The sequence below is a fragment of the Gymnoscopelus microlampas genome (genome assembly GCF_963454915.1).
Source record: "Gymnoscopelus microlampas genome assembly, chromosome: 1".
Classification (NCBI taxonomy): domain Eukaryota; kingdom Metazoa; phylum Chordata; class Actinopteri; order Myctophiformes; family Myctophidae; genus Gymnoscopelus; species Gymnoscopelus microlampas.
In genome coordinates, this window is record NC_139962.1 from 57971698 (window position 1) to 57989791 (window position 18094).

General features: G+C 39.8%; 1 protein-coding gene across 3 annotated transcripts in view; it reads left to right on the forward strand.

Annotated features, from left to right (window-relative positions):
• Window positions 1-18094, forward strand: part of LOC311050845 (disintegrin and metalloproteinase domain-containing protein 10-like) — a 162024-nt gene that overhangs the window by 13606 nt on the left and 130324 nt on the right. For all 3 annotated transcript variants that reach the window (XM_084065015.1, XM_084065016.1, XM_084065017.1), the window contains exon 2: window positions 12617-12767. In XM_084065015.1, the coding sequence (XP_083921141.1) occupies window positions 12617-12767 (151 nt within the window). The remainder of the gene's footprint in view (window positions 1-12616; window positions 12768-18094) is intronic.

Consider the following 18094-nt stretch of genomic DNA (forward strand, 5'->3'; position numbering starts at 1 on the left):
TTGAAGTTACACTGGGTTTGTTTAGGAAGGGGGCGTGTCTGATAAAATGAATATCGACTATCTAAATACTGAATCAAACCACTTAAATACTGTCTGGGGTATTCACAAAAGCCAGAGTAGACGTTAAAATTACCCAAACATGTTTGAAAGTGAAATATCCCTTTTAACAAGAGTGTGGGACTAAATAATAACTACACTGACTGGATCCACACAGGCTCTCTTTTCCTGTTTCCTGAAAAGTAACGTTTTTGGACATGCACGATTTTGCTGGCTCTCTGCCCGACAGCGAGGATATTTAGTGGTGATATTCAGATGGCAGCCTGGACTCTGTCTAGTGTTTAGACTGCTGCTGTCACTGTGACTGTGGTAGGAGAATTAACAGGCTGATAGAGCTGGAATATTTTCTCCTGCGACTCATGCTGGGGCATGTTGTGTGAATGGCCTGTTTGGAAGAGGTGTGACCACAGCAAAACAATACAGCTCCAAGCAGTGTGCTCTGCCTTCAGGGTGTGTGTGTGTGTGTGTGTGTGTGTGTGTGTGTGTGTGTGTGTGTGTGTGTGTGTGTGTGTGTGTGTGTGTGTGTGTGTGTGTGTGTGTGTGTGTGTGTGTGTGTGTGTGTGTGTGTGTGTGTGTGTGTTAGGGGTTTCACAAAATAATCGAATATTGGACTATTCAAATATCAAAACCGCTATTAGTCGTACTGTACATCAAAGTCGAATATTTGCTGATATTTGATAAAAAAAATAATTATATTGATATTTCTTTTCATAAAGCAGTGGCATATTATATATCAACAGATATGCATCTGTGTGGTATTGGGTAGTTCTTGATTGTTGTCAAATCAGATCCCGCCTGCATTAGTTAACCCTTTACTCGCTGGTTGTTTTCAAGGCTTGCAGCACGGCAATTTCATGAGAAATACAGAGAATTACTCGTTTTTATTGGATGAAAAAATATGATCTATCACCCGTGAATGTTTGGCTATTCGAATACTTTTTGGTATTCTAAGTCGAATACTAAAAATCTGTATTTGTGAATACCTAAAGCTCTTCTCAGATAAAAAAAAGAAGTATATTTGGATGCTTATTTGTTAGAAATGTTGAGAACAGCTGAACATGTCTTCGATGAGCTCAGCTGACGTAGAAAATGTGGAAGTAAAGTGAAAGCACCTGTTGATAAATGAGCGTTGACTTCCTCTTTGTCAGTCTCTAAAGCCAAAGCTCTTGTTCTCTCTTAATTGTTAACCCTTTAAGGCCCGGAAGGGAACGCATGTGTGTCATTTTAAGATTTCTTTGGCTATTCAAAAATAGCAGATATACAAGCAGCTTGTAGATCTGCTATTTTTGGAAAAATCTTGAAAATGTGTGCACATTTTTTATATACATTTTAACTCAAATCTTTGATTCTGGGGGTCCCTGGAACAAAATATTTTTAGATGGGAGGGGGTCCGTGGACAAATACATATTATTTTGGGGGTCCTTGACATGAAAACAGTTTGAAAGCCATTGATAATATACATAATAAGTAAAAAATAAATAAAAAATTAGGTGGTTAGGATTTAGAAGACATTTGTTAAATCCCTAGAAGCAAAGATTTAAGTTTAAAACTTTCGCTTTATATATATTCAAACTAAAGATTTGCACACATTTTCACGGTAAAAAAAAAAATAGCAGATCTACATATGAGCTTGAACTCTTCATAGCTATGAACTCTGGAAAACTAAGAGTACAGGAATGCATAAAGTACTACATGGTATGAACGACGCTCGATGAAGTCCTCTTGCTGATGAATACAGTCGTTGACTGACAGCACGGCTCGCCCCAGAATGGATATCCCTCCTGTTCAGCGAACACATGGAATCAAACATGAGTCAGAGAGCCAATGGCTCCCAAACATGAGCTGCGACTACAGATTGTATTCTGGCCTAAATGAAACGTACATTCCGTGCCACAACAAGCAGTACAATCCTGACATTTGAAAACTTACCGGCTTAGGGTTACTCCGGGAGGTTGTCTGACCGACGACCGCGGTCAGCTGTGGCTGTTCTTTTGTTGTTTGTTTTTGGTGTTTGTTTTTTAAATGATTATTTTCTTTTTCTTTTTCCATATCGGCACAGAATGCACTCCAGGCAGCACTTTTTTCACACCGAAAATGCTACATGTGAACACAGCCTAAGAGAACTTTTGTAAAAACAAAGAAACAGCTGTGTGCCTTTTGGGGGGGGCCGGTAAGCTTTAAAACATAATAATAACAATATGAAAAAACAATGTCATGAAAAGATGTTCTGGCTGCCTTGATTCTGTAATCGGGGTCCAGCCATAATGTTTGCCCGACGCAATAAGCTAGTAAAAGGGACAGCAGCTTGGCCAGTCTCTCCTTTTTTAAAACCCAAGTGGCTTTCTTTCGATCTTTTGGGGATCATTTCCAGAATGTTAATTAACCCATTAAAACCAGGAAAGCATCTGTGCGATTTCATATTTTAGCTATATACATATAGCAACATACGTTTTTCAAAAAATTCTTAGGATTTAGAACAGTGGTTCTCAAAAATAGCAGATATACAAGCTCACAGTGCGTCACAATCTGCAATTTCTGAACATTTTTGAAAAATCTTGAAAGTGTTTGAAAAGTCTTAAATAATTTAGATTTTAGATTTGTTTTTACACAAATCTTCTCTTCTGGGAGTACCTGGCATAAAACATTTTCAGATGGGGGGGTTCCACAGCCAAATACATGTCATTTTGGGGGTCCTTGGCACGAAAATGTTTGAAAACTACTGATTTAGAAGTAGCCTCAGGTCTTAACCCATTAAGACCTGGAACTGTGTCATTTTTAAATTTGAGCTAAAAAGCATTATTTTACACTTTGGGCTATTCAAAAATAGCAGATCTACAAGCTCATAGCGCGGCACTGAGTGCCGCGCTACGAGCTTGTAGATCTGCTGTTTTTGAAAAATTGTGAAAATGTGTGCAAATCTTCTGAATATATATATTTTTAAAGCGAACATTTTTAACTCAAATCGTTGCTTCTGGGGGTCCCAGGAACACAATATTTTGATGGGGGTCGGCGGCCAAATACATATCATTTTGGGGGGTCCTTGACATGAAAAAGATTGAGCACCACTGATATAGAAACATACGTTTTTCAGAAAACTGTTGATTGATTTAGGAGACATGTAGAATCGGCCTCAGGTCTTAATGGGTTAAAAAGTAATAATACTTAAACCGCTGCCAAACGATGGCTAGCTCTGTTAGTTGTAGTGACACTGCACACAGTGTGGAGGTGGTTGCTGAGGCGAGGATGAGAAGGAGGAAGCTGGATGCTACCCTGTTCAACCCCTCTTATCCCCTCCTACGATGTGCTAGTGGGGACAAGGAGCACATTCAGCCACACACATCATCCTAACCTGGCACACCACAATGTGACTTGGACTGTCCTTTGTGCCAACAGCCATCAGGCTCCACACAGCCAAGTCTGAATAGCCAATGCAAAAATAAAATGACACCGATGCTTTCCCGGTTTTAATGGGTTAAAGCAGGGGTCTTCAACGTTTTCAGGCCAAGGACCCCTTAGCTGAGAGCGAGATAAAGCAGGGACCCCCATTATATATTGTGTAAAATATTTATTTTTTCATAGATTTCATCGGCAGCTTCATAGACTTGTTTCACAGCACTATCATGTTGGATTCATGTTAATGTGTATTTTCGGACATTTAACCATGCACTTAAACAATACTTAGTAAACCTGACCTTTCACTCTGTACTTAGTCTGCTCTTTTTTCCCCCTACACCAAACCACTTTGCCGAAAATAGCAGAAAATAGTATTTTTGGCTAAAGTTCTCCTTAGAATAGGGATGCTTGGTTGAAGTGGTTAATGTAAAAAATCACACAAAGATTTGGCGGACCCCCTGTAGTAACTCTGAGGACTCCCTAGGGGTCCCGGACCCCCTGTTGAAGACCTCTGGGTTAAAGGGATAGTTCACCCAAAAAAATGCTTTTTTTCCTATCGATTAGCCCATGGAGACTTGAATTCATGGATATTGTTTTGTTTTTGTTGCATTCCTAAGCCAATAATTTGATGACCAGCGGACCGGTAGGCAGCGGTTCCGGTAGGAGACACAAAGGAGACTCTTTGTGTCTCCTACAGGAACCGCTGCCGGTCATCAAATTATTGGTTTAGGAATGAGACAAAAACAAACAAATATCCACAAATTCTCCAGTCTCCATGGGGTGACTAATCGATAGGAAAAAAAGTCATTTTGTGGGTGAACTACCCCTTTAAGAAAAAATGAAACAAAACCATAAAAGATAAGTGCTAGATTAAAAGATATAAAAGGTTACGCATGGGTTGGGGAGACTTAACTTAACTTAACTAGACCTCAGCTTGGAGGTGGGTTTTGACTTGAGTGAGGTTTTGAAGGAGGGGAGGGAGGGGGCATTTTTTAGATGGTTGGGGAGTGCTTTCCAGAGGGAGGGGGCAGCAACAGAGAAAGCCCTATCCCCCCCAGGTACTGTGCTTGTCCTGGGGGACCTCCAAAGAGGTTGGCTTCACTGGACCTGAGGGAACGGGAGGGGCCATAGTGTTGGAGAAGATCAGAGAGATCAGGGAGCCCGATTATTGAGTGCCTTGTAGGTGGTAAACAGGATTTTGTAGTGGATTGAACTGGATTCTTTGTCTGAGAGGGAGCCAGTGCAGGTCGTGGAAACACTTTCAAGATTTTTGAATAGCCAATATATAAATGGATAAAGTGGTTAAAATGATTGTGATGCTATTATAGCCTGTCACCAGACGAATCTGCCATCTGCCCCAAAAAAATATATACATACAAAAAATATATTCCATCATATTCAAGGGCTTTTGGAGAGAAATGAGACAGACTCCATAGAGCACTGCAGGAGGTGTGTGTGTGTCTGTGTCCAGCTGATGCTCGTTGATGCTCGTTAATGTTATATACATCAAGGCCATTATGTTTCTGCACTCATTTTCGGTTTCGGACAAGAATGTTCCTTTTGGTCCTAAGAAACGCAGTTTATCAATTAAACGATCGATAAGGTTATCAATTAATTCATCGATAATTTGCATCCAGATGCTATATTATCTACATTTGCTGGGGGGACCCCTCATGGACCCCTGGGGGCCCCCGGACCACACTTTGAGAACCAATGCACTACCGAACCATAACAGATGCCTGTTAAGGAAAACTGGATCACTTTTATTCACTTTGATTCATTAGACTATTCTCCATATAGTTACTGTTGATCGACTGTACTGCGTATTATCTAGATAGTCCACTGATGATGGCTGGCTGTCACTGTACACATAGCAGTCTCATATTCACTGTTGATAGTGGCCGTAGGCTACATAGTATTCATATATTCATTGGCAAGAGGGTATCTTATTTTATCCCACGCTAGCAGCTAGTCATTTGCATTGTATACCTGAAATGCATGCTGTTGGCGAGAACAATATTAAAAGAATGCATGCCAGTGTTTTGTAAGAAACTTGTTATTTACTTGGGGGGAAAAAATATACATATATATGATCCTTCTGTACCAGGATTCGAATGTAGGAATGCTTGGTCCTTAGTCAGATATACAAGCTCGTAGTGCGGCACCGAGCGCCGCGCTACGAGCTTGTAGATCTGCACTTTTTTTTTTTTAATCGTGAAAATGTGTGCAAATCAAGTGAAAGTTTTTAACTCAAATCTTTGCTTCTGGGGATTTTACAAATGTCTTCTAAATCCTAACAGTTTTTTTATTTTTTACTTTTTACTTATGTTGCTATATTATTATCAATGGTTTTCAAACTTTTTTCATGTCAAGGACCCCCAGAATAATATGCATTTGTCCGCGGACCCCCTCCCATCTAAAAATCTTTTGTCCAGGGACCCCCAGAAGCAAAGATTTGAGTTAAAAATATATAAAAGAATATAAAATATTTGCACACATTTTCACGATTTTTCAAAAAAATAGCAGATCTACAAGCTCATAGCGCGGCACTCGGTGCCGCGCTATGAGCTTGCAGATCTGCTATTTTTGAATAGCCCAAAGAAATCTTAAAATGACACAGATGCGTTCCCGGTCTTAAAGGGTTAAAAGAATGCATGCCAGTGTTTTGTAAGAAACTTGTTATTTACTTGGGGAAAAAATATACATATATATGATCCTTCTGTACCAGGATTCGAATGTAGGAAGTTTTGTCCTTAGTTTTTTTTATAGTCTACGAACAACACTTCCTGACTTGCATTGCTGGTGCTAGAATTCTTTGACTCGAGAGGTTGTTGTTCTCAGTATTGCTGTGACATTGTCTTGGCCAGTGGTTCCCAAACTTTGTCGTGTCATGGACCCCCCAAAATGATATGTATATGGCTGCGGACCCCCATCTGAAAAATATGTTCTTCCCAGGGACCTCCAGAAGCAAAGATTTGAGTTAAAAATGTTGACTTTGAAAAAATACGCATTCAAAGATTTGCACACATTTTCACGATTTTGTCAAAAAAATAGCAGATCTACAAGCTCATAGCGTGGCACGGAGTGACGTGCTATGAGCTTGTATATATGCTATTTTTGAATAGCCAAAGTACAACAGAATATGGTTAAAGTGGCTAAAAAATTGTCACGCTATATTAACACATTTTGCTGGGGAACCCCTGGTACCCCCCCCAAGGACCCCTGGCCTGGGGGTCCCCGGACACCATTTTGAGAACCACTGGTCTTGACAACCCACCACCCCATAATATGAATATATCCCATATCCTTTGCATAGTAGTGAGATACATTTGAAATGTACTTATTTTAACACACACACACACACACACACACACACACACACACACACACACACACACACACACACACACACACACACACACACAGTGCTGCTCTCAGCTTGTGAACAGTTTTTTCTTTGACAAAATTGACAAAATATGAGACAGCGTTCTGGATAAAAGTCAATTAATATTATGTTTCCACACCTACGGCGATTTGGCTTGCCTTTTGTTCAATTTGGCCAGAAAACAGCGTGAGTGCTGTTTGGAAATACGTCACCCTGTGAAGCAAATTAACAAGCATAACAGTAAGCCCATATGCAACAATACAGAGCACTGCCAACCAAGGCCGCTATTAGCTGCACTACTTTGCAATACCGGCAGTTAGGCCTGTCACTATTATTACATAATCGCCTAATCGCAATTATTTGAGATAATCACTATTATTTTGCATAATCTTCATAATCCTTTCCATGTTGATTTTTTTTTTTTCGATTTTCAATGCTTTTCCCAAAATAGCGGAAATAGAAGATCTACAAGCTCTGATGCACTTTTGCCATTTCCATCATCTGCTTTGATAGCTTTAACCCATTTAGACCTGGGACGCATCTGTGTCACTTTTTGATTTGAGCTAAAAAAGCATTATTTTACACGTTGGCTATTCAAAAATAGCAGATATACAAGCTCATAGCGCGGCACCGAGTGCCGCGCTACGAGCTTGTAGATCTGCTATTTATGAAAAATCGATAAAATGTGTGCAAATTAATATATTTATTATATTATTTTAAAGCGAACATTTTTAACTCAAATCTTTGCTTCTGGGGGTCCCTGGAACAAAATATTTTGAAATTGGGGGCCGCGACCAAATACATATCATTTTGGGGGTCCTTGACATGAAAAAGTTCTAGCACCACTGATATAGAAACATACGTTTTTCAGAAAACCGTTAGCATTTAGAAGACATTTTGCAGAAGCTTTATTCCATCTAAGGAAAGTTTCCCACATTCTTACCAAAGTGACAAATATATTACCTCTGATTAACAGCATGCTGTTAAGATACAGTTACAGAGTAATTGTATCTGTAAAATACACAAAGTAACAAAGTAACACCATCAGCAATGATCAAAATACACAACTGTATTATACACTCTCAACAATGCCTGCATTATGGGATAGTTCATGGGATAAGGGGTAGACATTCTTACCATGTGAGATAATACATGTCCTCACTGTGAAGAGCTGTTGTTACTTCATGTTCTCCGCACAACACCACGAGGCAAAGTATAAATAAAATAGGGCTTAAGTGGTTGAAATAAGCTTTGAATGCAGCCTAGTTTCCAAACCGACTGTTAGCCCAGTATGGTGTACTACTGAAGTAAGTGGTTTGTTTCACTCTGATGTGATTTGGATACTAAAGCTAGCATGATGACAGCCCAATCAAACGGAAGCTCAAACGTCTGTTATGGCTCGTCATCTCCTCCTCAGGTGTGCCGCATATTATCCGACAACTCTCTTAAGTCTTGGTTTAAACGGAGCAGACCAGTGACTGCACGCTGGATTAAACTCTGTGTTGTGTTCACACACGTGTGTGTGTGTGTGTGTGTGTGTGTGTGTGAGCCTGTTAACCCTTTAAGGCCGGGAAGGAAACGCATGTGTGTCATTTTAAGGTTTCTTTGGCTATTAAAAAATAGCAGATATACAAGCTCATAGCCCGGCACCGAGTGCCGCGCTATGAGCTTGTAGAGCTGCTATTTTTAGAAAAATCGTGTCCCTGGAACAAAATATTTTTAGATGGGAGGGGGTCCGCGGACAAATACATATTATTTTGGGGGCCCTTGACACAAAAAGTTTGAAAACCATTGATGATAATAATGAGCAACATAAGTAAAAAAAAATATGAAAAAAAACTTTAGGAAAAAAAAAACTGTTCGGCCTCAGGTCTTAATGGGTTGATTTCAATCAAGCTGTTTTCATACAGACGATGAATGGAAACGATTGTAACCATTTCATGCGACATAATTGTGATTAGCTCAAATGATCAGGTGATTATGTAATAATTGTGAGTTGTGACAGGCCTATTTCTAAGTGGCAGATCGTCAGATTTCAATCTGGCTGTTGTCCTGCGTTGTCATCCCTGTCCCTGTTAGTCAGAGATACACATATACAGTATATATATATATACTGTATGTACCGCCAGAAAGGCAGAACGGCTGGCTGGCAGAGGGAGTATAGGGTGCTTGGAACTATCCACATCAAGTGTGTCAGCAGTGCCTTACATAAATTGATGGTTCACGTCCAAACTTCCTCTCCTCTCTTGAAGTCGAGGTCCCACCCACGCGCTCTCACCATCAAAGCTTGACAGGCTTTGGTTTGGTTTGGTTCACTCACTCCGGCTCGCGTCTCATGCATGTTGGTGGAGAACTCTACACAGATATACCAGGGAGACTGGCTTCATCATTTACTACTTACTTAGAAGCACTTCTTGAGGAAAATAACTGTATATCGTCTCTGTCGGGTGGAAACTGTCCAAAACTGTTACTTTTCAGGATTCAATTAAAAGAATAGCAAAAGTAGCAGATCTACAAGCTCGAAGCGCGTCGTTTCGCGCCGCGTTTCGAGCTTGTGGATCTGCTACTCTTGATGCTTTTGTGTGACGCTGTGCTGCTGTAGTATGATCAAGTAGGGCGTTAATTTACGGAGGAAAAAAACATAAAAAGTAAAAATGTGGAGATAAGAGGTTTCTGCCCGACATCAACGATTTAAAACCTTTATAGGGGCTGCAACTATTGATCGTCTTCATATCGTTTATTCTAAGGATTACGTTTTTGATTAATCGAATAATCAAGTGTGTTTTTTGGCTCTTTTATAAATGTGTAATCAACAAATAACACTTTTTTTTAATAACTGAATCAATTCGTCTGATTACCCACTTTAAGCTCTATTTTATATTTAGCCGTACACTGTTGTCGAGCGAAAATAGCCAATCTGCAGCAGCGTGATCTCCTGTTTAGCCAAAGCATTGCCTGAGGGGGTGTCTCTGTATTAAGACAGCTCATCTGGGCATCAAAGAGTTTCATAATGAACCCATCACCACAGTTTTACTAGACCGTTCTCTGTCAGCATTGAATAAGTCATTTCTTGCTCTCATGTTGAATTGCTGTATACAGGGGAATTATTACATCCAAAAAAACGTGTTTTAAATCCCTGTTGCTGTTGAGGCATGGGTTGCTTTTATCTTCCCCTAGCTGTGTGCTGTGCTCTATTGCAGCCTCCTCAGGGGGGCCCCCAAATTATTTTTTGGGGGGTCCCCCAGATGATTAGCTTAATGTGCAACATTGTTTTCTCACTCAACAGTAATTAAACAAACCATACAGTATACTTGTATACAGGGTATATCTGCACATTTGTAAAGTGACAATTGAATGACTTTTAAGACCTTTTTAATAGCAAATTGACCAAATTGTCAAATAGTATGTAAGAAAGAGCCAGGCAAACATTGTGAAAATAGCTGATAGTTTGGCTATTTTCACAATGTTTATCTGTGGAACCGAGTCAAACTAAATATAATGCCTACAATTCCAGGTGCTTGTCAGGGTGGGGGGTCCTAGGTTCAAATATGATTCTTTTTGGGGGGTCACGACCTGGAAGGTTTGGGAACCACTGTTCTACAAACTGCCAGCTAGGGCCAAGACCCTGGCACGAGGCGTGGCCCGACTGCCGTCTCTGTTGACTTGATAGTTCAGAGTGGAGTTATTTTGCTCCATGACTATTGATTGTTTGTACAGTGAGAGTTATAGCACACAGTCACCTTGATGGAAACCAGCAACATACAGTATCTCTCTCCAGGGTTCCCACGGTCATGAAATTCCTGGAAATACTTTTATATTAGGAAAAACATTTTTTTCCGGGCCTGGAAAAGGTTTGGAATTACCGAGTGCCGCGCTGAGCTTGTAGATCTATTTTTGAAAAATCTTGAAAATGTGTGCAAATCTTTGAATATATACTGTAGTTTTTTAAAGCAAACATTTATAACTCAAATGTTTGCTTCTAGGGATTCTACAAATGTCTTCTAAATCCTAACAGTTTTTTGAAAAGAACGTACTGTATGTTGCTATAGCTAGTGGTTCTCAAACTGTTTCATGTCAAGGACCCTCAACATTATATGCATTTGGACTTTTGCTCGTAACAGAGTATTTCTATATTGCAGTATTGATACTTGTACTTACGTAAAAAAATGTAGTACTGTTTCCACCACTGATAATAAAGCGAATATGATCAATATGCGAAAACAAACATCAGAGGAGGATGCCTCTCTTTAAGTTTCACCTGAAGGATTGTGAAATGGTGACTTTGTTATTTCTGAGAAACGCGCACTTATGAAGCAACCAGTTTCTCTTCTCTTTGATTTCTGTTGTTAAGCCATTAAGACCTGGAACTGTGTCATTTCGAGCTAAAAAGCATTATTTTACACTTTGGGCTATTCAAAAATAGCAGATATACAAGCTCATAGCGCGGCACCGAGTGCCGCGCTACGAGCTTGTAGATCTGCTATTTTTGAAAAATCGTGAAAATGTGTGCAAATCTTCTGAATATATATATTTTTAAAGCGAACATTTTTTACTCAAATCTTTGCTTCTGGGGGTCCCCGGAACTAAATATTTTGATGGGGGTCCGTGGTCAAATACATATAATTTTGGGGGTCCTTGACATGAAAAAGATTGAGCACCACTGATATAGAAACATACGTTTTTCATAAAACTGTTGAGATTTAGGAGACATGTAGAATCGGCTTCAGGTCTCAATGGGTTAAAGCCTGAGGGATTAAAGTAACTCTTTTTATTGAGGCATCCCAACAAAGTGACATTCGGAAGCCAAAGCTCTTCTTCAGACGTGTCTCTTCTTCAGACATGTCTGAAGAAGAGCTTAACTACTGAAGGGTTTAAAGGTTTTTAAGGGTTCCTTAGTTGGCTTTCATTTTCCCAGCCGCTGCTGTTCACTCTGTATCTGTTGTTGTGTATCCGTGTTGTGCACAATTTAATTGCTTTTCTGTCGTTGGAACATTGGAATTGAAATTACATTTCTGCTTGGCTTTTAGGCTTGGTAAACAGAAGGCGCATATAGGGGCATATATGAAAAATAAGTTACATAATTTAATAACTTTATACTTAACCCATTAAAACAGGGAAAGTATCTGTGTCATTTTAGATTTCAGCTATTTATAGCACTCTGGTTGGCTATTCAAAAATAACAGATATACAAGCTCATAGCGAGTCACTTCGTGCCGCTCTATGAGCTTTTAGATTTTTTTTTAAATCGTGTCATTTTTGAGAAATCTTTGAATATTTATATATTTTTAAAGCGAACATTTTAAACTCAACTCTTTGCTTCTGGGGGTCCTTGGAACAAAATATTTTGAGATGCGGGTCCGAGGCCAAATACATGTCATTTTTGGGGTCGTTGACATGAAAATGTTTGAGCACCACTGATATAGCAACATAGGTTTTTCAGAAATCTGTTCTACAGACATTTGTAGAATCGGCCCTCAGGTCTTAATGGGTAAACAAAAAAAAAACACAAAAAACACAAATAGCGTAAAGAGATGATCTGCACGCTGAAAACGACACATTTTGAGCTTTTAGATCTGCTATTTCCACTATTTTTTTAAAAACGTTTGAATATATATGAACACTTTTCAACATGGAAATGATTATGACGATTTATGCAACAACAAAAAAAGCGACTGTCTCAAATCATTGCGATTAGGCGTCGATTATGTAATAATTGAAACTGGCTTATAAAATATAATGTGTTGGTTCATGAAAAACATTGCACTGTGTTGTTTCTTTCAGGTCAGTTCGGGAGAGCTCTCAACAAATACATCCGTCACCACGAGGGCCTGTCCTACGACACAGCAGCCCTGCACAGCAGTCACCAGAGAGCCAAGAGAGCCGTGTCCCACGAAGACAGGGTGCTACAGCTGGACTTCCACTCTCATGGGAGGTTAGATACCGTCCATATATTTACACTTGACACTGCTGTTATACCTTTACTAGCACTCTCATTTACTCCCTCTCCAGCTTATACCATGACCTCTACTTTGTACGTCAAGTTTATTTGACTTCATACTTTGGCGACGCTTATTTCAACATGTATCATATCGTTGCTGTCGGGCAGAAACCTATATATTGTATCTCTATGTTTGTAACTTTTTGTTTTTTTTCGTAAATTAACACCCTGCTTTTTTTTTTATCTTACATTTTTATCCCGCGATTTTGTGACCCCATTTTTTTCACCCGGTGCCAATTGTCTTAAGTAATCCTGGGCGCTACACTCCCTCTGCCAACCTAGGGAGAACCCAGAGCTGAACTCATGCCTCCTTCAATGCATGAGGGCTAGCAGGGCTTCTTATTAACTGCCGTGCTTGATTGTACTACAGCTTCACACAAAAGCTTCAAAAGTAACAGATCTACAAGCTCGAAACGCGTCCCTTTGCGCCACGTTTTGAGCTTGTAGATCTGCTACTTTTGCTACTTGGGAATTTGAATTCCTGAAAAGTAACAGTTTTGGACATATGAGGTTTCCTCCGGCAGAGACGATATTAAAAATGTTGTCGTTGAACATAAACAATTTAGTGTTTTATTTTAACACAATTTCACAAAATGACCATGGTCTCACTCTTGTTTACATTCACAAAAGACATTACGGGCGTCCTTGAGGCCTAATAAGCATGTTGAATGTCCTCATAAAACGGTGAGCAAATAATATCGACCCCCATGGGTCGATATGAAATCCCACTCGCCTTATACGTCATATGCTCCACTCTGTAGGAGCCGCGCAAATATATTTACACAATGTTCCTCTTTCCTTTTTTTTTTTTCCAGTTTTCTCCGTTCTAATTTATATCATAGCCAGGCTTATGTTTCTTTGCTTTTTGTGACACATAATTAGCCGCGTGCGTCTCTTCCTCTAGTCGACAGAACGTCAGCTGGCGTTCTGCCAAAGGAGGAGAATCCACTGCCTTGTTTTCAAAGCCATTTTGGACCAATCAATGAAACCATCTTTAGAGAGAGCCCATCCTCTCTGTAGCAAACATGTGTACTACATCACTGCTCTACTCGTGGTGTTGCGTCCTTGTGCTGGTAATTTAACAAAATGGTAAGACTTTATATTAAGTCTACATGCATTATAAGCACATTTATGTGCTTATAAGTTATGTATGTATGTATGTATGTATGTATGTATGTATGTATGTATGTATGTATGTATGTATGTATGTATGTATGTATGTATGTATGTATGTATGTATGTATGTATGTATGTATGTATGTATGTACTTCATAAACCATGTTGTTAGGCATATTTATATGCATAATTATAAACATGCATATATATGCAATTATAAACATACAATGCACTTATAAGCAAGCTATATATATATATATATATATATATATATCTCTGCTGTCCAGCCAGAAACTGCTAACTCCAAAACGCTCATTGTTCAGGAAACGCAAAAACAAAATATACGTTTTTCAGGAAATGAAGAAAACCTTATATTTTTAAAACAAAGCAACACTGCCTCATCAAAGTTGGTATAGTGACTTTATATATTGTCAGATACTTGCATGTGTCATTATATTATCAACACTTTAACCAAATCGCGGGTAAATCAACACTTTACCCAGCACAAGTGGAGTTAGCAGTTTCAGACGAGCAGAAATCAAGCTGAAGTGGAGTTAGGTGTCCAAACAACAATAGCTCCACTCGCTGCTGAGGGAGAGGTTTCAAAAGGGTACAAATTCTCAAAAGCTAACAATGGATCTCCAAGCTCACAATGCATCACAACAACGTGTGAATTAATGCCCTGATGCTTCATGCCACTTATTATATAGGCCTACAATAATAAACAGGACTTTAAATATTACAATAACTTCTGCAAAGAGGTAGTAGAATAGCGCGACAGAAATGCTATGAACGCCTTTCTTCTTGTCACATTGCTCTCCTCATTAAACACTTAATAGATTTTAGAAATATAATTACTTGTTTTCATAACATTAGCGTCAGTGCTAAGTCTGATAAACAGGTACACTGCATAGTTCAACAGACTACGGGGAGCTTGTTTACGTGGTCCTCCTCCTCGTTCACTGCGCAACTCGCTCTACTCATGCTCTTGAAAAGCAGCGCTGTAGAGGAGAGGGGGGAGTTGTTTGTTTTTGACGGACAGTTTGAGGATCCAATGGAGTTGGGAGTTTTCGTCAGAGGCGCTTTTTAATACTTTTCATTGGTTCAAATGTTTTGATATTTTACACAGACCTAAAGGGTGTTCAATAGCCTTGATTTATGAAAAAAAAAAAAAAAAACTGAAAATGGAGTTAGCTGGTCCTGGCTGGACACCGACGATATAATACTTCATAAACCATGCTGTTATGCATATTTACATATTTATATGCATAATTATAAACATGTATAACAAGTGCAATAATGCCTTATATGTGCATTATATTGCATTATAAATGTGGTTATAACGCATTATAGACCCGACCTTGATATAAAGTCTTACCGAGAGCCCATGCTTGTATTTCATACCCCACTCTTAACACATCGCTCCACTTTATTGCAATTACTAGATGTGCATCAGAAGGCTTATTTTTACCTGAACTTTTACACCAGAGCAGATATCGACATGCAGTGGTGGCGATGACGGTGATTTGAAGTAGACTTTGCGTGAAGTTGTTGGCTCCATTTTCCTGTAAAAGGGGAAGTGGTGTAAGGCCACAGCAGCCATTTCCTTGGTACAGGTCAGCGTTTTAAGCAACGCAATCAACATTTTTTTTAAGAACTAGAAAGGGAGCGTTGATGACCTTATTCTGTGGCTTCTCTAGCAGCGAGGGAGGGCCCCTTGTGTAACAGACACCAGAGCCCTCAGGCAGATGCTCCTGAGAGCAGCTATACCACCAGCAGCATGCTATCTAAAGCCCTCTAGACTGAACCAGGCCGACCACCAGTGTTTCATTGCTGAATTGGAACGTGGTTGCACTCTACTTTAATGGCGTGACGCGCACGTCGCTTAACACCTACACTACAGGTCACACAATGGACAATTGATATGCATCTAGGCTCATTCCTATGTTAACTCACTGCGTGCCAGAATTATTTCTGGCTATGTTGTCCCAGTGCCAGAGATTTTTTCAAAGTAAAAAGAAAGTGCTTAGGAAGCGAGATACAGCCTTTTTCAGTTATAAGTTAAACAAGGAGTGGATGGAGCTGCAAATCTTCAGATAATGATATCTTGCGTTCTGAATTTTTTTTTCTCCAAAAAAACAAACAAACACGTGATTGGCACGTTGCACCATAGCGGTAAAACACGTGAATAGCACTCGATGAGTTAATTCACCTGGTGTGAGTCGGGAGCCTTTGTAAACTCTGTTGAGGTGTGAATTTAAAGTTGTTTTAGATCTATGCGTGTACCTGCGCGTGCTCCTGGTCAGATCAAGGGCCCAGCTTGAAAGTTTTACGTTGAGGCTAATACGGAAGAGACAGTTCAAATGAATGGCCTTTAGTTTTGCTGTTTTACCCCTGCTGGTGTCAGAAAGAATTTATCTTAACGCAAGCGGGTGGGTTTTTGACAAACTTTAGACTAGATTTTCTTACCTTAATAAAAATGGTCATAAATACTATATGCTTCCAGTCGCTAGTTTAAAGTCTCCTTTCAATCATTATGATACGAGTTTTGGTAAACTATGGTCCCGTTTCCCAAGTAGGTTATGCTCTAGGAGGGGCGGGATGATTTGATTGACAAGCTACACAACCAATAGCATTCATTCCCCGCCCCCGCTCTTGATTGACAAGCTACCCAACCAATAATGGTCTGGTGTCATTCTGCAGGATATGGCGCGTTATTTGAAATTCCTGAGCAATTGGCTTCAATTACGGTCTGTAGAAACCAATGGCTTCACGTTGTCCATTCTTTTTATATAGTCTATGGCAGGGGTCTTCAACAGGGGGTCCGGGACCCCTAGGGGTCCTTAGAGTTACTACAAGGGGTCCGCCAAATCTTTGTGTGATATGATTATTTTTTTTTACATTAAAATTGTACAGTGCAAATAAAAAGCTGGTCATTACCGTCACTGCAGGCCGTTTGTTTATTACTGTGTTACCCAGAATTCCATTCGTTTTCACCGGAAGACGGAAGCGTTTCAAAAAGCGTTTTTTTAATTGTTTTATACGATCTGTGGACCGTTTCTCTTAGCTAGTGGAGATTTAGTTACCGTGAGCTGTGTTTTCTTTTTCTGTTTTTTTTTCGTTCTTCAAATCATACAATCTCTTAAAATCAGCGTGAGTTTCCTTTTTGTTATTAGCGCGGTAGTTCCTGGCCAAACAGGAAACCGGTGCAGTAGTTCCTGGCCAAACAGGAAACCGGTACATTTCCGCTTCCATTTTCCGGCCAGATGACGTAATTTTCGCGGGAACGTCAACCCCGACCCCGTTCAATAGAAAATATATAAATAAAAGGCTTTCGGGGGTGAAATTCATGGAGTGGGTGTTGTGAAACATTTGCCACTCACAAAAGATATACAATTTAACTTTAGTTTTATTGAAAAATGTACCTAGCATTACTTTAACCACTAACTAGAACCCTAGCGTCCCTTTTCTGAGGAGAACTTAAGCCAAAAATAGCAGATCTACAAGCTCACAACGCCTCGCGGTGCAAGGCGTTGTGAGCTTGTAGATCTTGGACCCCATGGACCCCCCCATCTGATTTTTTTTTGTGCCAGGGACCCCCAGAAGAGAAGATTCATATAAAAAAAAAAAAAACATACTTTCAAGATCAAAAACGAAAAAAAGAAGTTCAAAAATAGCAGATGTACAAGCTCGCAGTGTGGCACAAAGTGACGTGCTGCAAGCTTGTATATCTGCTATTTTTGAATAGCCAACGTATAAATGGATCCCTGGGGGTCCCGGGACCCCTACCCCAATATTGCTTTTATTAACCTCAACATTTTCCAAGGTGTTGCCTCTATACCCTCGCCACTCACCGGGTTTGTCTGAATATACCGCTGCGGCCATTTCTGTTTTGGAAACATTGGATTATTATTGCAATGCATGCAGTTAACAACGCCGTTAAAAGGATGTGTATTTGTGGTGCTTGTGGTGTTCTTGATAACAGGCTGTAGCAGAGAGGCTGAGCAGAGCTCCACATAGACACTGAAAAGTGCCCCAGTTTTGTTGCTGTGTTGAATGATTCTCTCTCTCTTTTATTACAATTTACAATTTAGGCATTTAGCAGACGCTTTTAATCCTGAGTGACTGACTCACAGTAAACACGA